This window comes from Pseudophryne corroboree, chromosome 4 (assembly GCF_028390025.1).
Source record: "Pseudophryne corroboree isolate aPseCor3 chromosome 4, aPseCor3.hap2, whole genome shotgun sequence".
NCBI lineage: Eukaryota > Metazoa > Chordata > Amphibia > Anura > Myobatrachidae > Pseudophryne > Pseudophryne corroboree.
Genome location: NC_086447.1, coordinates 625,456,570 through 625,484,402, shown reverse-complemented (window position 1 = coordinate 625,484,402; position 27,833 = coordinate 625,456,570). Strand labels below are relative to the sequence as shown.

The 27,833-nt window shown below is 46.8% G+C and overlaps 1 protein-coding gene across 2 annotated transcripts in view; it reads right to left on the bottom strand.

The window, feature by feature from the left end:
• The window catches only part of TSNAX (translin associated factor X), a 447,127-nt gene that overhangs the window by 174,221 nt on the left and 245,073 nt on the right, over positions 1-27,833 (bottom strand). For both annotated transcript variants that reach the window (XM_063917691.1, XM_063917690.1), the window contains one exon: positions 14,165-14,295. In XM_063917691.1, coding sequence (XP_063773761.1) covers positions 14,165-14,295 — 131 coding nt within the window. The remainder of the gene's footprint in view (positions 1-14,164; positions 14,296-27,833) is intronic.

The following is a 27,833-nucleotide window of genomic DNA, read 5'->3' as shown; positions in this document are numbered from 1 at the left end:
CCCATAGTCAGATATGTTAATGTAATAATATGTGTACTTTCAATCCCGTTGATTCTTGTGTGCCACATATTACATTAACATATTAACAATTCCGGGACCTGACAGGCTGAAGCGATCGCAGAGCCACTCAGAAACTGCACAAAACTTTTTGCACAGCTCCCCTGCACAAGCGGTCGCACACTTGCTATGCTGAAATACACTCCCCTATAGGCGGCGACTATCTGATTGCACGGTTACAAAAACTGTGCGATCAACTCGGAATAACCCCCACATTCCATAGACAACAGATATTCAACATGCAGCCCTCTAGCAGCTGTGCATCCAAGCATGCCCTAATAGCAAAATTGTGTAAGGAATACTGGGATGTGTAGTTTCACAGCAGCTACAGAGACCCACGTTAAATAACCCTGCCATAGACTATAAATGTAAGAGATTGGTACAGATTTTTTTTATCATTATCATCGACAAAAAGCAGGGGCACTTATATTTGTTAATTTCCACCAAATGCTGTTGAGCCCCCTGACACATCCTCTATACCCCTTTCTTACGATAAAATGGTTAAAAGTTACAATTGGAAAATAAAAAAAAAACAGGATTTTAATACCTACTGGTAAATCCTTTTCTGCTAGTCCGTAGAGGATGCTGGGGTCCACTTTAGTACCATGGGGTATAGACGGTTCCGCAGGAGCCATGGGCACTTTAAGACTTTTTCAGATGTGAACTGGCTCCTCCCTCTATGCCCCTCCTCCAGACCTCAGTATAGGAACTCTGCCCAGGGAGACAGACATTTCGAGGAAAGGATTTATTTTTAAGTTAATGGTGAGATTCCTACCAGCTCAAACTTCAACCATGCCGCACAACATGGCTTTCAACAAAAACACATGCCAATCGCATGAACATTACAGCAAACGTGCTGAAAACATTTTCAACAAATTAACACCTGCAGGTTAAGTAGGCACTGGGTTGGGTGCCCAGCATCCTCTACGGACTAGGAGAAAAAGATTTACCGGTAGGTATTAAAATCCTGTTTTCTCATACATCCTAGAGGATGCTGGGGTCCACTTCAGTACCATGGGGTTATACCAAAGCTCCAGTACAGGCGGGAGAGTGCGGATGTTCCTGCAGAACCGACTGACCAAACTTTAGGTCATCAGCGGCCAAGGTGTCAACCTTGTAAAACTTTGCAAATGTGTTTGCCCCTGACCAAGTAGCAGCTCGACAGAGCTGCAAAGCCGAGACGCCCAGGAGGCGCCCACCCTTCTAGTAGAATGGGCATTCACCGAATTCGGGACCGGCAATCCTGCCGTGGAATGAGCATGCTGAATCGTACATCTGATCCAGCGCGCAATCGTCTGCTTAGAAGCAGGGCACCCAACCTTGTTGGGAACATACAGGACAAACAGAGCCTCTGTTTTCCTTATCCGAGCTGTTCTCTTGACAAATTCTCAAAGCTCTGACCCCATCCAGAGACTTCGAAACAGCGGAAGTGTCAGTAGCTACTGGCACCACAATAGGTTGGTTCACATGGAAAGAAGAAAACCACCTTTGGAAGAAATTGCTGACGAGTTCTTAGTTCAGCCCTATCTTCATAGAAGAACAAATAAGGGCTCTTGTGACACAAGGCCCCTAACTCAGACACCTGCATTACGTATGCCAAGGCCAACAGCATGACCACTTTCCAAGTAAGAAACCTTAACTCAACCTCTTGGAGAGGTTCAAACCAGTCCAATTTAAGGAACTGCAACATCACATTAAGATCCCACGGTGCCGTAGGAGGCACAAAAGGAGGTTGGATGTGCAAAACCCCTTTCACAGTGTCTGAACTTCTGGAAGGGAGTCAATTGTTTCTGAAAGAAAATGGCAAGGACGAAATCTGGACCTTGATTGAACCCAATCGTAGGCACGCATCCACACCCGCCTGCAGAAAACGTCCTAACTTAAACTCTTCCATTGGAGCCTTCTTCGATTCACACCAAGACACATATTTTCTTCAAATACGGTGGTAATGTTTAGACGTTACTCCTTTCCTGGACTGAATGAGAGTGGGAATGACTTCTTTGGGAATACCCTTTCGGGCTAGAATCCGGCGCTCAACAGCCATGCCGTCAAACGTAGCCGCGGTAAGTCTTGATACACACACGGCCCCTGCTGCAGCAGGTCCTCGCGAAGACGAAGAGGCTGAGGATCTTCTATGAGCAACTCCTGAAGATCTGGATACCAAGCCCTCCTTGGCCAGTGTCACGATCCGGGTATCTGGACGCCATTTCTTACCCATCAGATGCCTCCTAAGGCTGGCTCAGCGCTCCAGGACCGGATCCCATCTGTTATCCTGATGTGTACATTCCTGTATCCTCTCCTGTCACTCTGGGACGCTGTCACAGTAAACTCCATATTACACCTGGCATGGCGTCTCCCGCGGCCTCCGCCGCCGTCCCTGAACTTCTGCATGCAGAGTGTCTGAGTGGCGATTACGTCAGCCGCGGCCTCCGCTGTGTCCGCGTGGTTGGATGTGCATCTGTCAGCCTGGCGCCTCCTGTCTCCGGTGGCCGGCGCCGCCATTACTGTTTTCATTACCACATGGATTACAAACCAAACTTCCCTCCAAGTGTCTGCATGGGCGCAGCCATCTTGGATTCTGTCAGCTGATCATTTCCACCAATCTGTTGTCAGTATTGATAATCTGCATAATTGCCTAGCCAATCCCTTCCTTGCTGCAGGTATAAATACACTGTGCCTGAGCAAGGAAGGCGTCAGTGCTTTGGTTGTCAAACCTAGTTCCTGTTTGTCTCTCTCCTGTGATTGTCTTCCAGGTTCCAGCTCCTGTCTCAAGACTTCCACCATAGAGACCCGCACCAGCATTCCACCTGCGGTGTAGCCTGACTCTCCAATCCATTGTGGATTCATCTGTTTCCAGCTACAACATTACCTGCTTCCAGCTCAGCTTCCAGCAGAGTACAGCTTCCCTTAAAGGGCCGGTGTCCTTTCTACACTTTACCACTCTCCACCGGTATTATTATTTCATCGCTCCCAAGTTCATTTATTATTTAACTGGTTCCAGCCAGTATCCACTCCGTGCTAACAACAGTCTGGTTCCAGCCAGTATCCACAGCAGCTGTTTTATCTTCAGCAACCCAGCTTTTCCTGGAACACCAGCTGGCACAATCCTGGGTTATCTCCATTGCTACAGTCGGGCCTGGTAAGGACTTTCCATCTAGAAGATCATAAGAACTATCTCACACTACCAGTGCCCTGTGGCTCCTGCCATCCTGTAGTACCCAGGAACTGTATTTATTCTTTGCTGACTTTTACGTTTTCTTTTACTGCTGCTGTGTTGCGGAGTTGTCATAATAAACATCATTGACTTTTATCCAAGTTGTCGTGGTCACGCCTTCGGGCAGTTATTATTCATGTTACTTACATGTCCAGGGGTCTGATACAACCTCCCAGGTTCCGGTACATCTCAGCCCCTACAACTGAGGCTGCCTCCCGTCAGCTCAGGCCCTCAGTTGTGACAGTAAGCACTGACCTAATGAATCCAGCCGGAGACCAGGATCAAGCGGCCAGGCCGATGCAAGAACTGGCAGCCCGACTAGAACATCAGGAGGCTGCACAGGGCCACATCATCCGCTGTCTCCAGGATCTCTCTACTCGGCTGGATGGGATTCAGACAACTCTCCGTGGATCAGGCGCGTCTGGTGCGTCAACCACAGTGAATCCAGCTATAACCCCACCCACCTTACCCATTTCTGCTCCACGTCTTCATCTTCCAACGCCAGCAAAATTTGACGGATCTCCAAGATTCTGCAGGGGATTTCTCAACCAGTGTGAGATTCAGTTTGAGCTACAACCTGGCAATTTTCCCAGTGACCGTACAAAAATTGCCTACATTATTTCTCTTCTCAGTGGCTCAGCCCTTGATTGGGCATCACCGTTATGGGAGAGGTCCGACACCCTGCTATCTTCCTACACTGCCTTCGTGTCAACATTCAGGCGCATCTTCGACGAGCCAGGCCGGGTAACCTCAGCTTCATCCGAGATTCTCCGTTTACGCCAGGGGTCACGTACTGTAGGACAATATCTGATACAGTTCCAGATCCTGGCATCCGAACTGGCATGGAACGACGAGGCCCTGTATGCTGCATTCTGGCATGGCTTATCTGAGCGTATTAAAGATGAGTTAGCTACCAGAGACTTACCTTCTAAGTTAGATGAGCTAATCTCACTCTGCACGAAAGTTGATTTACGTTTCAGAGAGAGAGCAACTGAGCGTGGAAGATCATTTGCTCCAAAATCTTCTGCTCCTCCTCCTCGTCAACTGTCACCATCTAAAGATGAGCCCATGCAACTTGGCCGTTCCCGTTTAACTCCTGCTGAGCGCCGAAGACGTCTCTCCGAGTCTCTCTGTCTCTATTGTGCAGCTCCGTCTCACACCATTAATGCCTGTCCCAAACGTCCGGGAAACTCCAAATCCTAGCTCGCCAAGGAGAGGGCCGGCTAGGAGTAATGATCTCCTCTCCATCTCCTCAAGATTGTAATCTCCCAGTCTCGCTTCAAGTTGCTCAACGTTATCGGAACGTCATTGCCCTCCTTGATTCCGGAGCGGCTGGGAACTTTATTACCGAAGCCTATGTTAAACGGTGGTCCCTACCCACCGAGAGACTTCCTTCGTCCATTTCTTTAACTGCCGTGGATGGCAGCAAAATTTTTGATGCAGTTATTTCTTTAAGGACTCTACCAATTCGTCTGAGAGTGGGAGTTCTTCATTCCGAACTTATTTCTTTTTTAGTGATTCCAAGAGCCACACATCCTGTGGTCCTGGGCCTTCCATGGCTCCGTCTTCACAATCCTACAATTGATTGGACGACTACGCAAATCCTGGCATGGGGTTCCTCCTGTGCTGAGACATGTTTGTTTAAAGTATTGCCTGTCTGTTCTTCCTCCCCCAGGTCGTCTGATGTTCCACCTCCTCCATATCAAGATTTCACGGATGTGTTCAGTAAAGCTTCTGCTGATATCCTTCCTCCTCATAGAGAATGGGACTGCCCGATTGATCTCGTTCCAGGGAAGGTTCCACCTCGAGGCCGAACTTATCCGTTGTCTCTGCCTGAGACGCATTCTATGGAGGAATATATTAAAGAGAACCTAGCAAAGGGGTTCATTCGACCTTCTTCTTCTCCAGCCGGCGCAGGCTTCTTTTTTGTAAAAAAGAAAGATGGTGGTCTGCGGCCGTGCATCGACTACAGAGGTTTGAACGACATTACCATCAAGAACCGTTATCCTTTACCCCTGATTACTGAGCTCTTTGACAGAGTTAGCGGAGCTACCATCTTTACAAAGCTGGACTTGAGAGGTGCATACAATCTCATCCGGATCCGTGAGGGTGACGAGTGGAAGACCGCCTTTAACACCCGTGACGGACATTATGAGTACCTCGTCATGCCCTTCGGATTGAGCAATGCTCCAGCTGTCTTCCAGCATTTTGTCAATGAGATCTTCAGAGACATTCTATACCGTCATGTCGTGGTCTATCTAGACGATATCCTCATTTTTGCCAACGATTTAGAGGAACATCGTTTTTGGGTTAAAGAGGTTCTGTCCCGTCTCCGTGTCAATCATCTCTATTGCAAATTAGAAAAATGCGTCTTTGAAGTCAAGTCCATTCCGTTTCTAGGGTACATTGTGTCCGGTTCCGGACTAGAGATGGATCCTGAGAAACTACAAGCAATCCAAAATTGGCCGGTACCCTTAACCCTCAAAGGGGTCCAGAGGTTCTTAGGGTTCGCCAACTATTACCGAAAGTTTATACGAGACTTTTCCACCATTGTGGCGCCTATTACTGCTTTCACTAAGAAGGGTGCTAACCCGTCCAAGTGGTCTGAAGAAGCCATGCAAGCATTTCATCTTTTAAAACAAAGGTTCATCTCTGCGCCTGTTCCGAAACAGCCTGACATCGACTCTCCTTTCATCTTAGAGGTGGATGCCTCCTCCGTTGGAGTAGGAGCGGTGTTATCTCAGAGGGCTAAAGATGGCCATTTACACCCTTGCAGTTTCTTCTCCCGGAAGTTCTCCCCAGCTGAGCGCAACTATGCCATTGGCGACCAGGAGTTGCTAGCCATCAAGCTCGCTCTAGAAGAGTGGAGGTATCTGTTGGAGGGAGCTTCTCATTCAATCACCATACTTACAGACCACAAGAACCTTTTATATCTGAAAGGCGCACAATGTCTCAACCCTCGTCAGGCCAGATGGGCACTTTTCTTTTCCAGGTTCGACTTTAAACTCCAGTTCTGTCCGGGCTCTCAGAATCGCAAGGCCGATGCCCTTTCCCACTCATGGGAGCAAGAAAATGAGTCAGAGTCTTCAGACAAGCATCCTATTATAAATCCGTTGGCATTCTCCACGGTAGGGATGGACTCTACGCCCCCATCAGGGAAAAGTTTTGTGAAACCGATGCTAAGGAAGAAGCTCATGCATTGGGCCCATGCTTCCCGTTTTGCCGGACATACAGGTATCCAAAAAACCCTGGAGTTTATCTCTAGGTCCTATTGGTGGCCAACTCTGAAAAAGGACGTCTTGGAGTTTATTGCATCTTGCCCAAAGTGTGCTCAACATAAGGTATCCCGCCAGTCGCCTGCGGGGCAACTGGTTCCACTATCTGTTCCCCGTCGACCTTGGACCCATTTGTCGATGGATTTTATTACAGATTTACCCATGTGCAACAAGTTCAATACCATCTGGGTGGTAGTTGACCGGTTCACCAAGATGGCACACTTCATTCCTCTCACCGGTCTTCCGTCAGCTTCCAAGTTGGCTCAAGTATTCATACAAGAGATCTTCCGACTCCACGGTCTTCCTGAAGAAATTATCTCAGATCGAGGAGTTCAATTCACAGCCAAATTCTGGCGAAGTTTATGTCAAGTCCTCCAAGTCAAGCTAAAGTTTTCCACGGCTTACCATCCTCAGACCAATGGTCAAACCGAGAGGGTGAATCAGGACTTGGAGGCCTTCCTCCGCATCTATGTGTCCTCCTCTCAAGATGACTGGGTTCAATTACTTCCCTGGGCCGAGTTCTGTCATAACAACCAGTATCATTCTTCATCTGCTTCAACACCATTCTTCACTAACTTTGGATTCCACCCTAAAGTCCCTGAGTTCCAACCGCTTCCAGCAACTTCTGTTCCCGCAGTGGATATCACCTTGCATCAGTTTGCCAATATCTGGAAGAGCGTACGATCAGCTCTGCTCAAGGCATCGTTCAGGTACAAGAAGTTTGCGGATAAGAAGCGTCGAGCAGTTCCTGCTCTCAAGGTGGGTGATCGGGTATGGTTATCCACGAAGAATTTGAGGTTAAGAGTTCCCAGTATGAAGTTTGCACCTCGCTATATCAGTCCTTTCAAGATTGAACAAGTCATCAATCCTGTTGCTTACAGACTCCAGTTGCCTCCCTTCTTAAAAATACCCAGGACATTCCATGTTTCCCTGTTGAAACCGCTGATCTTGAATCGGTTTCATTCCTCACTTCCTCCAACTCCGAAAGTCCAAACTCAACGAGGCGTTGAGTATGAAGTGGCCAAGATCCTGGACTCACGTCACCGTTACGGTCAACTACAATATCTTATTGACTGGAAGGGTTATGGTCCTGAGGAACGTTCATGGACCAATGCTTCTGATGTCCATGCTCCTGCCTTGGTCCGGAGATTCCATTCCAAGTTTCCTCAAAAGCCAAAGAAGTGTCCTGGGGCCACTCCTAAAGGGGGGGGTGCTGTCACGATCCGGGTATCTGAACGCCATTTCTTACCCATCAGATGCCTCCTAAGGCTGGCTCAGCGCTCCAGGACCGGATCCCATCTGTTATCCTGATGTGTACATTCCTGTATCCTCTCCTGTCACTCTGGGACGCTGTCACAGTAAACGCCATATTACACCTGGCATGGCGTCTCCCGCGGCCTCCGCTGCCGTCCCTGAACTTCTGCATGCAGAGTGTCTGAGTGGCGATTACGTCAGCCGCGGCCTCCGCTGTGTCCGCGTGGTTGGATGTGCATCTGTCAGCCTGGCGCCTCCTGTCTCCGGTGGCCGGCGCCGCCATTACTGTTTTCATTACCACATGGATTACAAACCAAACTTCCCTCCAAGTGTCTGCATGGGCGCAGCCATCTTGGATTCTGTCAGCTGATCATTTCCACCAATCTGTTGTCAGTATTGATAATCTGCATAATTGCCTAGCCAATCCCTTCCTTGCTGCAGGTATAAATACACTGTGCCTGAGCAAGGAAGGCGTCAGTGCTTTGGTTGTCAAACCTAGTTCCTGTTTGTCTCTCTCCTGTGATTGTCTTCCAGGTTCCAGCTCCTGTCTCAAGACTTCCACCATAGAGACCCGCACCAGCATTCCACCTGCGGTGTAGCCTGACTCTCCAATCCATTGTGGATTCATCTGTTTCCAGCTACAACATTACCTGCTTCCAGCTCAGCTTCCAGCAGAGTACAGCTTCCCTTAAAGGGCCGGTGTCCTTTCTACACTTTACCACTCTCCACCGGTATTATTATTTCATCGCTCCCAAGTTCATTTATTATTTAACTGGTTCCAGCCAGTATCCACTCCGTGCTAACAACAGTCTGGTTCCAGCCAGTATCCACAGCAGCTGTTTTATCTTCAGCAACCCAGCTTTTCCTGGAACACCAGCTGGCACAATCCTGGGTTATCTCCATTGCTACAGTCGGGCCTGGTAAGGACTTTCCATCTAGAAGATCATAAGAACTATCTCACACTACCAGTGCCCTGTGGCTCCTGCCATCCTGTAGTACCCAGGAACTGTATTTATTCTTTGCTGACTTTTACGTTTTCTTTTACTGCTGCTGTGTTGCGGAGTTGTCATAATAAACATCATTGACTTGTATCCAAGTTGTCGTGGTCACGCCTTCGGGCAGTTATTATTCATGTTACTTACATGTCCAGGGGTCTGATACAACCTCCCAGGTTCCGGTACATCTCAGCCCCTACAACTGAGGCTGCCTCCCGTCAGCTCAGGCCCTCAGTTGTGACAGCCAGTCTGGGACAATGAGGATAGCTTGAACGCCTGTTCTTCTTATGAGCTTGAGAACTTTCGTAATGAGTGGAAGTGGAGTGAAGACATATACCGACCGAAACACCCACTGGGTCACTAGTGCATCCACTGCTATTGCTTGAGGGTCTCTCAACATGGAACAATATCTCTGAAGCTTCTTGTTGAGACGAGATGCCATCATGTATACTTGAGAAACTCCCCAAAGACCTGTCACCTCTGCGAAGACTTCTTAGTGGAGGCCCCATTCTCCTGGATGGAGATCATGTCTGCTGAGGAAGTCTGCTTCCCAGTTGTCCACTCCCGGAATGAAAATTGCCGACAGAGCTCTTGCATGTCTTTCTGCCCAGAGGAAGATCTTTGACACCTCTGTCATTGCCGCTCTGCTTTTCGTTCCGCCCTGACGGTTTATGTACGCGACTACTGTTACATTGTCCGACTGGATCTGAACGGGTTGATCTTGAAGAAGATGCACTGCTTGTAGAAGGCCGTTGTAAATGGCTCTCAACTCCAGAACGTTTATGTGAAGATAAGTTTCTTGACTTGACTATCTTCCTTGGAAGTTCCCCCCCTGTGTGACTGCTCCCCAGCCTCAGAGACTTGCATCCGTGGTCACCAGGATCCAGTCTTGAATCCCGAACCTGCGTCCCTCTAGGAGGTGAGAACTGTGTAGTCACCACAGGAGCGAAATTCTGGCTTCGGATGACAGGATTATGCTCTGATGCATGTGTAGATGGGATCCGGACCACTTGTCCAATAGGTCCCACTGGAATACTCATGCATGGAATCGGCCAAACTGTATGGCCTCGTAGGCCGCTACCATCTTCCCCAACACCCAAATGCATTGATGAATAGACACTCTTGTTGGTTTCAGAATTTGTTTGACCATTCTCTGGATTTCCAGAGCATTTTCTATTGGAAGAAATACCCTCTGTGCTTCTGTGTCCAGTATCATCCCCAGAAAAGACAATCTTGTCGTCGGTTCCAATTGGAAAACTTCTGGTCCAACCGTGATGTTGAAGTACTGTCAGGGAGATTGCCATGTGCTGCACCAACTTTTCCCTGGATCTCGCTTATATCAGGAGATCTTCCATGTCAGGAATTATATTGACTCCTTATTGTCGAAGGAGGACCATCATCTACTGCCATCACCTTGGTGAAAACCCTCGGTGCCGTGGAATGTCCTAACGGTAACGTCTGAAATTGGTAATGACAATTCTGTATTGCGAATCTCAGATAAGCGTGTAAGTAGGCATTTTTTATGTTTACTGACACCATGAAGTCCCCCTCCTCCAGACTGGAAACCACTGCCCTCAGAGATTCCATCTTGAACTAGAACCTTTGCAGGTAGAAATTCAGAGTATACAGGTTTAGAATCGGTATGACCGAGCCGTCCGGCTTCGGAACCACGAATAGGGTTGCAATAAAACCCTTCTCCTTGTTGTAACAAGGGAACCAGGACAAAAACTTGATACTGACACAATTTTTGTATTGCTGCTGCCACCACTTCCCTGTATGGGAAAGAAGCTGGTAAGGTCGATTTGAAAATACGGCCTGGGGAAATGTCTTGAAACTCCAGTTTGTGCCCGTGGGACTCTATTTGTATGACCCACGGGTCTAGGCCAGATTGAACCCAGAACTGACTGAAGAGTTTCAGACGTGCCTCCACCTGAGCGGACTCCCGCAAGGGAGCCCCAGCATCATGCTGAAGATTTGGCAGAAGCAGAGGTTGATTTCTGCTCCTGTGATCCTGGAGACGCTGTGGACGGTGGACTTTATTTCCTTTTCCCCTCCCTTTACCCACAAAGAAAGGGGAAACTTTACCCTTTTTTTGTAATTTTTGGGCCGAAATGACTGCATCCGAGAGTGATGTGTCTTTTTTGCCGGCGCAGGAGCAATAGGCAAGAATGACGACTTTCCTGCGGTAGCCGCAGAAACTAAAGCATCCAGCCCATCTCCAAATAAGGACTCCCCTTAATACGGGAGAGCCTCCATATTCCTTTTGGAATCTGCGTCAGCATTCCATTAGCGAATCCACAACGCCCCCTGTGCTGAGATTGCCATGGTAGCGGCTCTTGATCCCAAGAGACCAATATCTTTCATGGTTTCTAGCATGTACAGCAGTGTCTTTGATATGACCTAACGTTAGGAGTATGTCGTCTCTATCTATTGTGTCAATGTCTGATAAGTTTTCTGACCAGTTTTCAATAGCACCCACGCACATGCAATGGTAGGCCTGAGTAGTGTCCCATTGGCCACATCAATAGATTACAACGTAGTCTCCAATTTGCGGTCTGCCGGCTCCTTAAGTGAAGCCGTCCCAGGCGCAGGGAAAAACACCTTTTTCTTTTAACCGTGACAGGGCACTGTCTAAAATGTGGGGTGACTCCCACCTTTTCCTGTCCTCTGCATGGAAAAAGCTAAACTGCCTGACTTCTTTTGGGAATCTGAAATTTCTTTTCGGGTTAAACCAGACTCCCTCCAAGAGACTGTTCAGCTCATGAGGTGGAGGGATAGTTACATTACTTCTTTACTATAGTAAGCCTGCTCCTGTGGTAAAGGAGTGGGCCCCGTAACTTCTAATACCTCCTTTATAGCTAAAAACATGTTTTAAATTGTTTTTCGCTAACTTAGGACCTATTCCCCTGGAATCACTAGTGTCGACATAGGAAACAGCGCCCGTGTCGGTATCAGTTCATACTACTTGTGCAAATGTTTATGTGACCCAGAGGGGTCCCCTATGGATGAAAGGCAGAACTATTAAAAATCACATCTTCAACAGATTATTTTCAGTTTTCTGCATGAGACTCAGACTTATCCAATCTCTTACTGATATGATTCACACTATCACGTAAATCTTTCACCCAGTCAGGCTCTTGGTGTCACATTACAACTCTGTGTCCATAACATGGCTCCCACAGAGGAAGAGCTCCCTGCCTCAGACATGTCACACACGTGCACAATCAAACCACAGACATTCCGGGGCTTATAGGGGACAGACCCACAGTAAAATCTGTCAGAGGGACACAGAAAAGGCATTGCCAGTCCACAACTCAGTGCTTAAATAAAAAATCCCTGTGTCGTGTACTTTGTACACAGAGACTTTCCACTCTATGGGGGTCATTCCGAGTTGTTCGCTCGTTGCCGATTTTCGCTATGCTGCGATATGTTGCTAACTGCGCATGCGCTAAGTTATTTAACACAAAACTTAGTAGATTTACTGTGTTCAAGCAATGCTTTTCAGTCGCACTGCTGATCGGTGAGTGATTGACAGGAAAGGGGCGTTTTTGGGAGGTAACTGAGCCTTTTCCGGGAGTGTGCTAAAAACGCAGACGTACCAGGCAAAAACGCAGGAGTGCCTGGAGAAACGGGGGAGTGGCTGGCCGAACGCAGGGCGTGTTTGTGACGTCAAAGCAGGAACTAAACGGACTGAGCTGATCGCAATCTAGGAGTAGGTCTGGAGCTACTCCTAGATTGCAAAAGAATTATTTAGTAGCAGTTTTGGTAATTTTTTGTTCGCTAATCTGCTAAGCTAAGATACACTCCCAGAGGGCGACGGCCTAGCGTGTGCAATGCTGCTAAAAGCAGCTAGCGAGCGAACAACTCGGAATGACCCCATATATATTGTCAATAATCTGTCAAAATACCACAATATACACTCCCCTCCCCCCCCCCCCCCTTTTTGCACTCTGATACTAAAATCATAAGTTGAGAGGAGGATCAGTGTTTCTTCCCGTGCTTTATGCTGGAAGAAAATGGTGCTGAACAGTGTGCTGGCTGCCTGAGGAAGAAGCCCCGCCCTCTGCAATGGTGCATTTTTCCTCAGCAAACATGAGGTAATATTTATACTGGCAGGGGTGTAGGATTGTGCCACGGCCCAATATGCTACCTTTTTGCCAGTTAGAGTAGGTTTTCATGCTGCCCAGGGCGCCCACCCCCGCGCCCTGCACCCTGCTGTGCCTGTGTTATGGGTAGCATGCTCGCGCAGCATTCCCGCCCGCTGCGCAGGACCTTTTTGCAGTCATGATGACCGGAGATCCTCTTCGGTAATACACTCACCTGTCTTCTGACTGCTGGCTCTGTTAGGGGGGTGACGGCGTGCTATGGGAGTGAGCGCATAGTCGCAGCTAGTGTTCAGTACCCTTCAGGAGCTAATGTGTCCTGTCACTGTCAGCAAGAAGCAGAGCCATGAAACTATTCAGGAAGTTGGTTCCTACTTCATCCCCTAAGTCCCACGAAGCAGGGAGACTGTTGCCAGCAGTCTGCCTGAAAATAAAAAACCTAACAAAGTCTTTTAGTGAAACTCAGTAGAGCTCCACTAGAGTGCGACCAGTCTGCCTGGGCATATTTTCTAAACTGAGGTCTGGAGGAGGGGCATAGAGGGAGGAGCCATTTCACACTCTGAAAAAGCGATGGCTCCTGCGGAACCGTCTATACCCCATGGTACTGAAGTGGACCCCAGCATCCTCTAGGACGTATGAGAAAATACTTTATGTGACGGGGCGGACCCGGAGCAACGGAGCAGCTGTGGGAGGAGATGGCCAGTGCACCTATGCAGGCATCAGAACTTATCGGGGCTAATAGGATAACCTCACGATTATCACTACACGCAGTAATGTATCGCAGGTAATTGGATATCTCCCTCAGTCTAATGTTATCAAAATATTTGAAAACAAGGAGTGGTGTTTGATTAGACAATTGTGAAGTAGACTCTAGGCTGGCATTGTCTTTCAAGGCACGGGTTATAAACCTCCACCCTGTTCATTTAACTACCATCATTACTTATGAGCACATTCCTCCCCATAACTGTATTCTTGTCCACTCTGGTTCCCTTGGACCTCCTAGATGACGTGGCAAAAAAAGAAATTAAAATGTACGTGTTTTGTATGTTTTATGTTTAACATGTGCACTCTTCAACTTTTATCAATGTCATATGCTGGCATTTTACCCACACTTTGTATAATCATTCCTGATCTACTCTGTACTTAATATGGTTTACAATGTTTCGACTGTACTGCACAGTGTGTTATGTCTTTGTAAACAAATTACACACACATAACATTAAAAATAAATAAATAAAAGCATTTTACGTAATAATTTGTTCTTACCAGAAGTAAAAGCTCTGTGATATTGATACATATCTTCACCTAATAACTCTTTAGCCATTTGTCTTATTTTCTCCCGAATAGAATCTAATTTTTTCTTTGCTTCCTTTAGCACTTCATCTTTGTTGGGTTCACTGTAAATAACATTAATTAAAGAAAGTAGTCTGCTTCCAGAGAGGAACATTTTCATACGTGAATGGTTATAACCAAAATGCTTATAAATTAACACATACTATATTGACTCATAACCCCTTAGGGCCTTTACAAAATATGCCTCTATGGGGCCTATTTATCAAATATTTTTCATAAACTCACGCAGAAACCTGTATCCCCACTTTGTACAAACAGCATAATGCAGGCAATTTCGCAAAAATCTCTAACTGGAAAGTCTACCTGGATATCACTGTAACGCAGCATTTCGTATGCAAATACAGCCGCAGTTGCACACAGAATATAGGCATGCTGCATATCATTTTAATCAGCAGAAGCTGCTTGTGCGTTGCAAATAGGACACATTTTGCCTGATGTTAGCACAGAACTCACTCACACCAGGCATCTTGCGGTGTATGGCATATTGAGGATAGATGTATGAAGACACATCTGTAATATGGATTTGTTTAATAAGATTATTAGAGATTCTATTAAGCAGATCCCCATGAAAATATGCAAACCAGGACTGGCTACCTACAGGTTAAAATATGAGGAACGAGTCAAACCTCTTTTACATATGATGTACTGGACAAACATTTTTCCAACCGCTTTTCTCTTGCGTCCTAGTGGATGCTGGGGTCCATTTTAGTACCATGGGGTATAGACGGTTTCGCAGGAGCTTTCGGCACTAAGACTTTTCAACAGTGTGAACTGGCTCCTCCCTCTATGCCCCTCCTTCAGACCTCAGTTTAGAAAATGTGCCCAGGAGACTGGATGCACACTAGAGGAGCTCTACAGAGCTTTGCTGGAAAAAGACTTTCTTAGGTTTTTTATTTTACAGGGAAGCTGCTCGCAACAGCTTCCCTGCTTCGTGGGACTTAGGGGGGGGGGGGAGTAGGAACCAACTTCTCAATTAGTTAATGGTTCTGCTTCCGCTGACAGGACACCATTAACTCCTGAAGGGTACTGAACACAGCCCAAGCCTGGCCAGCGTTCACTCCCACAGCACTGCCACCACCCCCTAACAGAGCTAGAAGTCAGAAGGCTGGTGAGTATATTACCGGAGTCCTGCAGAGAGGGGATCCTCCGGTAATCGTTGGTGGCATACAGGTACACGCGCACGCTGTGCGCCATGTATCTCAGCACAAGGGTGCAGAGCGCGCAGGGGGGCAGCGTTCTGAGGCATACTTACCTACTCTCCCGGAAGCTGCGGGAGGCTCCCGTTTTTTTGGGGTAGCCCCCAGCACCCCCAGAAGAGTGGGCAGGTCTCCCGCATCCTGCTCGCACCTTAGTAATGCGAGCAGGATGGAGAGATAATCTCCCGTTTTCGCGGGTCCGTCGGGTGGGGAAGGGGTTAAAATTACGCAAATTGCGTCATTTTAGCTCCGCCCCCTTCCCGCGGACCCGCGAATCGCGGCATTTGCCGATATGGGGCGGGGGTTGGTGATGTCACCATTCGGCCCCGCTCCCCGAAGACTACTGCAGCGTCTCCTCTCCGGGCTTCTCCCGGAGAGCAGACATACAATGTAGGCAAGTATGCTCTGAGGGCATGTTTTAAAACCTTACTCTCACTGGCACAAAGGGTACATACATGTACAGCCGCTGATGTGCCATCCCCAGCCAGTATAAATATTACATTGCTGAGGCCGATGGGCGGGGCTTCTCCTCAGACTTGCCAGAACACTCACTGGGTGCCATTTTCTCCTGCAGAAACTCCAGTGTGAAGCTCCTGAACGCTGTTTCTCCTCATGACAACGCTGATACAAGTACAGGGTGTAATAGAAGGGGCAGAGAGTGTTCATTATAATTAGGTCTGTGGGTCTATTATTGGTATATGCGCTGTAAGTGGGTAATATTGCCACAATTCACAATAAGGCGCAGTGTGTGGACTGGCAAATCCCTCTGTGTCTCTCTGACTTTGGTGTGGATCTGTCCTCAATAGCTCCCCTGTGGTGTGATAGAGGTTTGTGTGTGTGTGTGTGTGTGTGTGTGTGTGTAACATTTCCGACATTGGGGAGGGTTCTTCCCAGGAAGAACCCATTTTAGATGCACAAGAGGGTAATGTGGTGGCCCTTACCTCTCAGAAGGAGCCGGTGTGGGTGAGAATGTTGCAAAAGAATATGTCAATGCTTGCAAAGAAATTCTCTGAGTCTGAACAACAGACTAAATATTGGAGGCAGTCTGTGGAGGACCCCTCCATATCATCCACTCGGGTCCCATCCAGTTCCCAGAAAAGGTCTCTGGCCCAGATAATGCAAGGGGACACAGACACAGATTCAGACTCTGACGTCGACACTGGGGATTTGAGAGGGGTAGACCCCAAATTAGCCAAAAGCATACAATGTATGATAGTTGCTATAAAGGAAGTGTTGGAGTTTCCTGAAACAACACTGGTCTCAGAGGAAAAGGATTATTTTAAATTAAATAAAAAGCAGGTTGTGACTTTTCCTCCTTCAAAGGATTTGAATGCGTTCTTTGAAGAATCCTGGGCTAACCCTGAGAAGAAATGTACCCTTCCCAGAAGGATACGTGTAGCATACCCTTTCCCTGAGGAAGACAGGCACAAATGGGAGACACCCCCAATGATAGACAACTCAGTTTCTCAGCTAAGAAAATAGTTTGCCTGCCCCTGGTTCAGCCTCTGTAAAAGATCCAGCTGACCGTAAATTAGAAATGACCCTAAAATCCATATATATGGCCAACGAAATGGTGCTTAGGCCCACCATTGCTTGTGCGTGGGTAGGTAACGCTGTGGAAAAATGGTCTGACAACTTGCTTGTTAACAAAGATACAGTTGACAGGGATGAAATAGTCCTAACTCTCTGCCATATCAAAGATGCTGCAGGTTACTTAGTTGAAGCTATGAAGGATATTGGGTTGCTGAGTTCAAGATCCTCCACTATGGCGATTTCAGCCCGCAAGGCGCTGTGGATCCGCCAATGGAATGCTGATGCGGAATCAAAAGAATATTGAGGCACTTCCTTACAATGGAGAAGCCCTCTTTGGCGAGAAGCTGGATGCCATGATTTCAACAACTACATCAGGCAAGTCAGCATTTCTGCCTTCTGCAGCTGCTCCACCTAGGAAAGGATTTCATTCTCATACGATGCAATCCTTTCGACCCAACAAGTCCAAAAAGGCAAAAGGTACCCACTTCTTCGCAGGAAGAGGTCGAGGAAGAGGTCAAAAATCTACAACACCATCAGGCTCGCAGGAGCAGAAGTCAACAGCTACTTCTGCTAAAACCTCAGCATGACGCTGGGGCTCCCATGCGGGAGTACGATCGGGTGGGGGCACGTCTACTATCTTTCAGCCAGGTCTGAGTTCACTCAGATCTGGATCCTTGGGTATTGCGGATAGTATCCCAAGGGTACAAACTGGAATTTCAGGACCATCCCCCATGCCGATTTTTCAAATCAGCCTTACCAGCTTCTGTTCAGGACAGAGCAAAAGTGCTGAACGCAATACAGAAATTATGTCAAGACAACATCATTTCCTTAGTTCCTGTGTCACAACAGGAAAAAGGGTTTTATTCAAGCCTGTTTATAGTGCCAAAACCGGATGGCTTGGTCAGACCGATTTTAAACCTAAAGACTCTGAACCTCTATTTGAAAAGGTTCAAAGTCAAGATGGAATCCATGATTTCCAGGAAAAGGAATATGTGATATCGATGGACATCAAAGATGCTTATTTACATGTTCCCATCTACCCGCCGCATCAGGCATACCTGAGGTTTGTGGTGCAGGACTGTGACTACCAGTTCCAAACATTGCCTTTCGGGCTCTTCGCCGCTCAGAGAATATTCACCCAGGTGATGGCGGAAATGATGGTTCTTCGTCGCAAGAAAGGAGTCAAATTCATCCCATACTTGGATGATCTCCTCATAAAAGAGAGATCCAGGGAGAAACTAGTGCAGAACATTGCACTTTCCCTGACGGTGCTTCAACAGTACGGTTGGATCATAAACCTTCCAAAATCACAATTGGAACCCACAATGAGGTTATCATTTCTGGGAATGATATTGGACACGGAAGCCCAGAAAGTATTCCTACCGGTGGAAAAGGCTCTGGGGATCCAGAGGATGGTCAAACAAGTTTTAAAACAAGCACGCGTATCACTTCATCAGTGCATCCGCCTGCTGGGGAAGATGGTAGCGGCCTACAAGGCTTTACAATTTGGCCGATTCCACGCCAGGGTGTTCCAATGGGACCTACTGGACAAGTGGTCCGGATCGCACCTACATATGCACCGGAGGATAATCTTGTCAACAAAAGTCAGTATGACACTCTTGTGGTGGCTTCAAAGTTCTCACCTCCGGGAGGGACGCAGGTTCGGGATTCAGACTTGGATCCTGGTGACCACAGATGCAAGCCTCCGAGGTTGGGGAGCAGTCACGCAAGGGGAAAGCTTCCAAGGACGATGGTCAAGTCAAGAAGTACTCCTTCACATAAACATTCTGGAATTGAGAGCTGTGTACAACAGCCTTCATAAAGCGTCACACCTTCTTCAAGGTCGTCCCATACAAATCCAGTCAGACAATGTAACGGCAGTATCTTACAAAAACCACCAGGGCATAACAAAATTAACAAAAAGCAGAGCAGCAGAGGTGACAAAGATACTCCTCAGGGCAGAAAGACATGTAAAAGCTCTGTCGGCAATTTTCATTCCGGGAGTGGACAACTGGAAAGCAGACTTACTCAGCAGACACGTTCTCCATCCAGAAGTCTTTGCAGAGGTAGCAGACAATTGGGGCGTTCCTCAAGTAGATATGATGGCATCACGTCTCAACAAGAAGCTTCAGAAACATTGTTCCAGGTCGAGAGACCTACAAGCAATAGCAGTAGATGCACTGGTGACCCAGTCGGTGTTTCAGTCGGTGTATCTGTTCCCTCCACTTCCACTAATACCAAAAGTTCTCAAGATCATCAGAAGAACAAGGGTTCAAGCAATTCTCATTGCTCCAGACTGGCCAAGGAGGGCTTGGTATCCAGATCTTCAGGCGTTATTACTTGAAGATCCTCAGCCTCTTCCTCTTCGCGAGGACCTGCCTCAGCAGGGGCCGTTTGTTTATCAAGACTTACCGCGGCTGCGTTTGACGGCATGGCTGTTGAGCGCCAGATCCTAGCCAGTACGGGTATTCCCAATGAAGTCATTCCCACACTTATTCTGTCGAGAAAAGGGGTAATGTCCAAACACTACCATCGTATTTGGAGAAAAAAATGTGAATCCAAGAAGTCTCCTGCGGTGGAGTTTAAATGAGGACGTCTTCTCCTATTTCTAAAGGCGGGTGTGGATGCTGGCTTGAGATTAGGGTCTATCAAGGTCCAAATTTCGGCCTTGTCCATTTTCTTTCAGAAATAGTTGGCTTCCCTTCCTGAGGTACAGACGTTCGTGAAGGGGGTTCTGCGCATCCAACCTCCCTTTGTGCCTCCTGCGGCGCCATGGGATCTTAATGTGGTGTTGCAGTTCCTTAAATCGTACTGGTTTGAGCATCTACAAGAGGTAGAGATGAAGTTTCTCACTTGGAAAGTGGTCATGCTGTTGGCAGACGAGTGTCTGAATTAGGGTCTCTGTCACACAAGAGACCTTATTTGATTGTTCATGAAGATAGAGCTGAACTGCGGACGCGTCAGCATTTTCTTCCAAAGGTTGTGTGTTATTTCCATATCAACCAACCTGTGGTGGTGCCAGTGGCTTCTGACACCTCAGCCATTTCAAAAGTCCTTGGATGTCGTCAGAGCGTTGAGCATTTATGTTGCAAGAAGGGCTCGGATAAGGAAAACAGAATCTTTGTTTGTCCTCTATGACCCCAACCAGATTGGGGGTCCTGCTTCTAAGCAGACTATTGCGCGCTGGATCAGAGGTACCATTCAGCACGCTTATTCCACGGCAGGATTGCCATTATCGAGTTCGGTAAAGGCCCACTCTACAAGGAAAGTGGGTTCTTCCTGGGCGGCTGCCCGGGGTGTCTCGGCGTTGCAAATTTGCCGAGCAGTTACTTGGTCAGGTGCAAACACGTTTGCTAAGTTTTACAGGTTTGACACCTTGGCTGCTGACGACCTTCAGTCTGGTCAGTGAGTACTGCAGGAACATTAGCACTTTCCCGCCCGTACTGGGAGCTTTGGTACATGGTACTAAAATGGACCCCAGAATCCTCTAGGACGTAAGAGAAAATAGGATTTTAATTACCTACCGGTAAATCCTTTTCTCGTAGCCCGTAGAGGATGCTGGGCGTCCGCCCAGTGCTCATTTTTCCTGCAAATTACATTTTGTCTTTTTAGACAGGTTCTCAAGAGGTTTTACAGCAGTTGCTGTTAACCTATGCTAACGTGCATGCATAACGTATGTTAAAGGCCATGGTAGGCGACATGTTTTTGGTATGGTGTGAATCTCGCCACAGTTCCTATACTGTGGTCTGGAGGAGGGGCATAGAGGGAGGAGCCAGTTCACACTGTTGAAAAGTCTTAAAGTGCCGGAGGCTCCTGCGGAACAGTCTATACCCCATAGTACTAAAATGGACTCCAGCATCCTCTATGGACTACGAGAAAAGGATTTACCGGTAGGTAATTAAAATCCTCTTTTTACCATTTCACAGGGATATGTAAGGGGACGGCATTTCCCACCTTCCTAGTACAGGGAAAGTTTATGTTTTATACACAAAACAAGACTAGCCCTAGACCTACTTAACCTGTGCGACGGATCCAGCGATGATGGTCCCAGCTTTGACGTCAGACATCCACCCTCCGTTCGCCTGGACATGCCTGCATTTTTCTTACTAGTCTCCGAAATCGTCTGGAAACGGTGAGTATCCGCCCCGGAACGCCTCCCGCCTGTCCATCTTCTTGCGATCGCTGCTGCGATCACATTTGTCGCTGGAAACAATCATTGCCAGACAACGCCGCGCTTGCGCATTTCCAACCCGTTCACACCGCATCAAAGAACCACTGTGTGCGAATGAGTCAGAATGACCCCCTAAGTGCGGTATCCTAGTAGCAGCAGTACCGCTGCTAATAGGATCACTGGAGACATTCCTATTAGCCCCGATGCCAGCACTTATCGGGGATTATGCTTCAGGTGCCTCAGGAACCCGAATCATAATCTGTGATAAGTGGCCACCAGAGCCGCAATAACACATGGGATCAGGGATAAGTCCCAGATCCCATTTGTTTTCATGCGATCGCGGGTCCAATTTTGGCAGATCAAAACTTAAGTTGGATATCGCAATAATGACCATCAGTCATACATCGCAATATCTGGCCACACGGCATTGGGGCTAATAAAATACTGCCCTAGATGTGAAATGCTGAATTAGAAATAATGCTATTTATAGGTTTGTGATAAGTTTAATTTTAATCCTGCCAGACATGTCAAAAAACAAAAACAGTTGGTCAGGGGGATGTTGAGCGATGGTAATGATATATTAATGTCTGTTGTAATCAGACACCTAATTAATGTAATTTTCCATTTGATACTACTGTGTCTAATGAATTTCAGTAGAGAACCTTGGATCTGGACAATCAAGGTATTATAGAATCTGAATAGTTCAATTCCCTGAGTTGAACAGCAACATACTGTAACTGTGCTTTTAACGGTATCCGGACTATAGATCTACAATAAAAAGGTCTACAGTCAATAGGTCTACCACTAATGGTAGACATGCATTATGTTGCAGGGTCGAAAGGTCGACATGACAATGGTCAACACACATACTGTAGGCAGTCAGGTGTACTTCTCTGGTAAAAGCAAGGCAGTCCACCCTTCACCAGAACACAGGATCCACAAAAACAGCCAACGCGTTTCAACCCAAACTGCTATGGGTCTTTCTCAAGGCGCCACATTACCAGAGAAGTACACCTGACTGCCTACCTGGGAGGATCGTTGTGGTGACTATTTAATAGCATGCTCGTTTGAGGACTGTTTCAACCCAGTTTTCCAATTGCTCTGGTAATTGTTCCATCTGTAGCACCTTGCACTTGGACTCATGGAATTGTTTTAGAAACATTTTTGTTCATATACATATGTGTTGTATTAAATTTTAAACTTTACTACACGTTATGTTCTCATTCCATTTTATGTACTGAGAGTGGAAACGTACTGACGAAAAGGAAATCCTGAGGAACGTCCTCCATAAAGGAATGTATTAATCCCTTTTAAATGACTCACATGTTGTATAGGGGCGCCCAGCCTTAACCACTGCCCATTTACATTGTATTCTAGTTTAATTGAAGTGTTTTGGGGAGACACTTGTCCGGGGAGTTGGTGTAGCCAGGCAGCCTCCTGCGCAGTTAAGGACACAACTGAAATTTTGTTATAGATCATTTATACCGGATCCGCTCAAAGAATATACAAAAATAAGAATGACATACATAGATTGTTTAAAGCAAAATTGTTTGTATAAAACTAAGAGGAAAAATAGTCTGTTTGCAGGGAGATGTAAGAAGATGGAGATATTCCCATTGTTAGATTGGCTCTCTAGAAATGTAAAAACTTTTAGATCTCAACATTTGTATGCCCCCCTTTTGCGGTGTCACTGGCTTGTGTAGATGCTAAGCAGGTTATATGGCCCTTTATCCAGAGAATGCAGATAGGGGTTTTTAACTTTTCCTATCACCGCTGAGGTACATCAGAGAAGGAGCACATGGGATTCAATTACAAATAGCATCTCTTACAAACAACTACATATGAGCGGTCAATACATTATATGTGAGTCTTCAAAAATTATATTACTTCATTTATTCATTCTTCCTAAATGGAATTTCTCATGACTGGAGGGTCAGCATACAAAAAAAAAAAAAAAACATTATTACATCCCTTGGAACGGTTATCTGATATGAGCCACGCACTACATCTGCCTGACCCCTTGTCTCCAAGCAGGTCAGGGAAGATATGCATACATGTGTATACACTGACCAGCCAAATTATTATGACCACCAAGTTAATTTATGCTATTCTACAGATAATGCTAAAATAGGATGTCTGAATTTGTATATTCTGTCTCACTCCTGTCTGTCTACCCCTCCCCTTTAGAATGTAAGCTCTCACGGGCAGGGCCCTCTTCCCTCATGTGCTTACTCTTTTCTTACTTTAATAATCTTCAGCTGCACCAAATCCAGCAGTCTTCTGCCACCTGATACTTATTCCAGTGTCATCTGCTGATATAGCTATGTTTATTTATCCTGTACTTGTCCTATATTGTCGTCAACTGTAAGTTGCTGTTTTCCTGTTTGATTATTTGTACTCTGTAATTGGGCGCTGCGGAACCCTTGTGGCGCCATATAAATAAAGGATAATAATAATAATAATATATGGAAAGGCAAGAGTAATGAAGTGTATCCAGAGGCGGATTGGCCATAGGGTTTACAGGGAAGATCCCCGGTGGGCCGACGCACGAGTGGGGCCTGTTTTGTTTGAGGACATGTGGTCCTTTTTATAGACATAATGAATAAGATACAAAATAATTTGCATATATGAAAATGACTTTGACACTCATACCCCTTTCAGACAGAAAAGAACCCGGCAATTTCCCGGCTCCTGAAGGGTCGATGGCTAATGCAATGCTGTGATCAGTCACCACCCACTTTCATGACCTCATCTCTGTGTGCCATAAAAACAGTCCATTTTTTATGACACAGAAGTCTATTGCAGGGGTGACATGGGTTCTGTCTGCTTTTTGTGCTGTGTGAAAGGGGGTAAGGGACTGTAACCCGGGTTTTTCCCGGGAACACAAACCTGCGAAAAATCCGGGTTTTTGAGATTTTTCTGTCTGTAAGTGGTATTAGCCTGTGATTGCAGATGATCTAGTGTATGCTCTGTCTGCCTGCTTGGCTGACATAGAAGATTGAGTGAATAGTGAATGGGATACGGTTGGTGTAATAAGCAAGAAAATATATCTTTCTAAAGAATTATATAGTTTCCTAAATTCTGAAGATGTATCATATAATGTGCTCATAATATTTAATTTTATTTCCTTTTAACTTCCCCCTTGATGCTGGACAAGCCCACTATCTGGAAAGTCTTGGGGGGAGGGTGCTGCTGCCATGGCCCATGGCTAGACCTTACACCTCTGGTGCTGCCCATGTGGGGCCACTAGTACAAATTTTTCCAGGGCCGCTTTTTGTTCCCAATCCGTCCCCGAGTGTATCACTCATGAAATAAAGAACACCACCAATCTAAAGAACGTGGAATGATTGTTGGCGCTCACAGCATCGGTGCAAGCATTAGCATGACAGCTGACCTGGTGTATTATTTGAGAGCGGCAGTTGCTAAAATGGACACAAAATGGACAAGCAGGCAAAAAACTGGGTCTGAGTGCAAGGTCTATGGTCGTAAATGACTACAGGATGCTTGACCAGAACAGAGAGTGGCAAACTTGTTCAATCCCACAGACAGGCAACAGATCATCAAATTACAGATACTCTGAATCATTGAGCAATTCAGATGGCCTCTCAACGAACAGTACGCTACACATTACATTGTATGGGCTACAAAAGAAGGCGGCCTGTCAACACGCAAATGTTATCTGCTGCAAACAGGGTAAAACACCTCCAGTTTGCTCAGAAACACAGAAATTGGATAGGGGTCATGTGGTCTAGCGATGAGTTTGATGGATGTGTATCACATAGTTAAAATTTATATTATCCTTTATTGTTATTCCACCACAAATATTCTGCAGTGCCCTACAGGAAATAAACATAGTAATAGTAAGACATAACGCATCAGTGGCACAGTAAATGTAAAATCGCTGGACAATGCAGGGCAATAAACTGACAAACTAGGGGCCCAATTCAGAGCCGATCGCTGCACCAACCGCGATCGCACTCTGAAGCCCTAAGCATTGTACGCACACACAGTGGCCGCACTGTACGTGAGCACCCGGTGAGATGCAAATGCATCTCATTGGTGCGATCGCCTCTGCCTGATTGATAGGCAGAGGTAATCGATGTGGCGTGCCAATGGTGTTAGAACGCCGTTGGGGGTGAGGGGGGGGGGGCAGGGTCCGGATAACGCAGGCGTGTTAAGACTGTTGGGGTGGGTTGCGGCATGACATCACACGCGGCTGCTACGACCCAGAACGTGGCAGGTAGCAGCCTTCCAGCGCAGCTAGGCTGTGCAGGCAGGGAGCTACTTGGCGGGTGCAAAGGAATCGCCGCCCTGTGATGCTTTCGCACCTGTGCGCGGGGGAGGTAGGGCCTGACATGCGGGGCGGACCAGCCCCGAGCTGGGCGTCCCCCTATACAACCATTGGTACGGCCTCATCTAGAATACTGTATTCAGTTCTGGAGGCCATATCTTCAAAAGGATATTAATACATTAGAAACTGTACAAAGGAGGGCAACTAAAATGGTGCATGGCCTACATCACAAAACATACCCAGAAAGACTAAGAAATCTCAATATGTATAGTTTGGAGCAGAGAATGGAAAGGGGGGACATGATAGAAACTTTCAAATATATCAAGGGTTTTAACAAAGTCCAGGAAGGAAACATTCTCCAAATGAAGAGAAGCAATAGGACACGAGGACATGCACTGAGACTGGAGGGGGGGAGGTTCAGGGGAAATTTGCGGAAAAATTATTTCACAGAAAGGGTAGTGGACAAGTGAAATAGCCTCCCATCAGAGGTGGTAGAGGCTAAGACAGTAGAGCAATTTAAACATGCATGGGATAGACATAAGGATATCCTTACAAAGAAATAAGGATCAAATAAGGTTAGAGATAAAAATAATATAAAAAAAAAAAAGGGGCAGACTAGATGGGCCAAGTGGTTCTTATCTGCCGACAAATTCTATGTTTCTATGAGAAACTGATCGTAGATGTGCTAAATTTAGTAAATCTACGATCAGGTCTGAATCACCCCTTAGGTTGTAGATTAGAGACAACAGTTGAAGGGAGAAGAGGAGGGGCTTTAGCCAGGACAGTTTCTGTATGGTGGAGAGGACAGAAACCAGATTGGAGAGGGTTAGAAAGGGAATTAGAGCAGAGAAAATAGGATTTTAAAACCTACCAGTAAATCCTTTTCTCTTAGTCCGTAGAGGATGTTGGGGATGCTTCAAGAACCATGGGTATAGACGGGATCCGCAGGAGATATGGGCACACTATAAGACTTTGAATGGGTGTGAACTGGCTCCTCCCTCTATGCCCCTCCTCCAGACTAAAGTTATAGGAACTGTGCCCAGGGAGACGGACATTTCGAGGAAAAGGATTTATTTAAACTAAGGTGAGATACAGAACAGCTCACACCTCAAACACATCATACAACATGGCATTCAACAACAACGCATGCAACTGCATGACCAACAACAGTCACAGACTGACTGAACTCAACGCAACATAAGCGTAACTATAATCAAACTGCAGATAAAGCCCGCACTGGGACGGGCGCCCAGCATCTTCTACGGACTAAGAGAAAAGGATTTACCGGTAGGCATTAAAATCCTATTTTCTCATACGTCCTAGAGGATGCTGGGGATGCTTCAAGAACCATGGGGTTTATACCAAAGCTCTAGAACGGGCGGGAGAGTGCGGATGACTCTGCAGCACCGATTGACCAAACAAGAGAACCTCCTCAGCCAGGGTATCAAACTTGTAAAATTTTGCAACGGTGTTTGAACCCGACCAAGTAGCAGCTCGGCAAAGTTGTAACGCCGAGACTCCCCGGGCTGCTGCCCAGGATGAGCCCACCTTTCTGGTAGAATGGGCTTTCACCGATTCTGGTAACGGCAATCCTGCCATAGAAAAAGCCTGCTGAATCGTATTACAAATCCAGCGCGCAATAGTCTGCTTAAAAGCAAGAGCCCCAATCTTGTTGGGAGCCCACAGGACAAACAGAGCCTTTGTTTTCCTAATCTGCGCCGTTCTGGCGACATAGATCTTCAAAGCTCTGACCACATTGAGAGACTTTGACTCCGCCAAGGCGTCAGTAGCCACTGGCACCACAATTGACTGGCAGAAATTGCTGACGAGTTCTCAACTCCGCTCTATCAGCATGGAAAATCAAATAGGGGCTTTTGTGAGACAAAGCCGCCAACTCAGACACTCGCCTTGCAGATGCCAAGGCCAACAACATGACCACTTTCCAAGTAAGGAATTTTAACTCAACCTTGCGCAAAGGTTCAAACCAATGTGATTGCAAGAATTGCAACACCACATTAAGGTCCCATGGTGCCACTGGGGGCACAAAGGGAGGTTGGATGTGCAGCACGCCTTTTACGAAGGTCTGAACTTCTGGAAGGGAGGCCAATTCTTTTTGAAAAAAGATCGACAAGGCCGAAATCTGTACTTTAATAGAGCCTGACTTTAGGCCCGCATCCACACCTGCTTGTAGGAAATGAAGCAAACGCCCCAGGTGAAATTCTTCCGTAGGAGCCTTCTTGGATTCACACCAAGACACATATTTCCTCCAAATACGGTGGTAATGCTTTGCCGTTACTTCTTTTCTAGCCTGAAGAAGTGTAGGAATTACTTCACTGGGAATACCCTTTCGGGCTAGGATTTGGCGTTCAACCGCCACGCCGGCAAACGCAG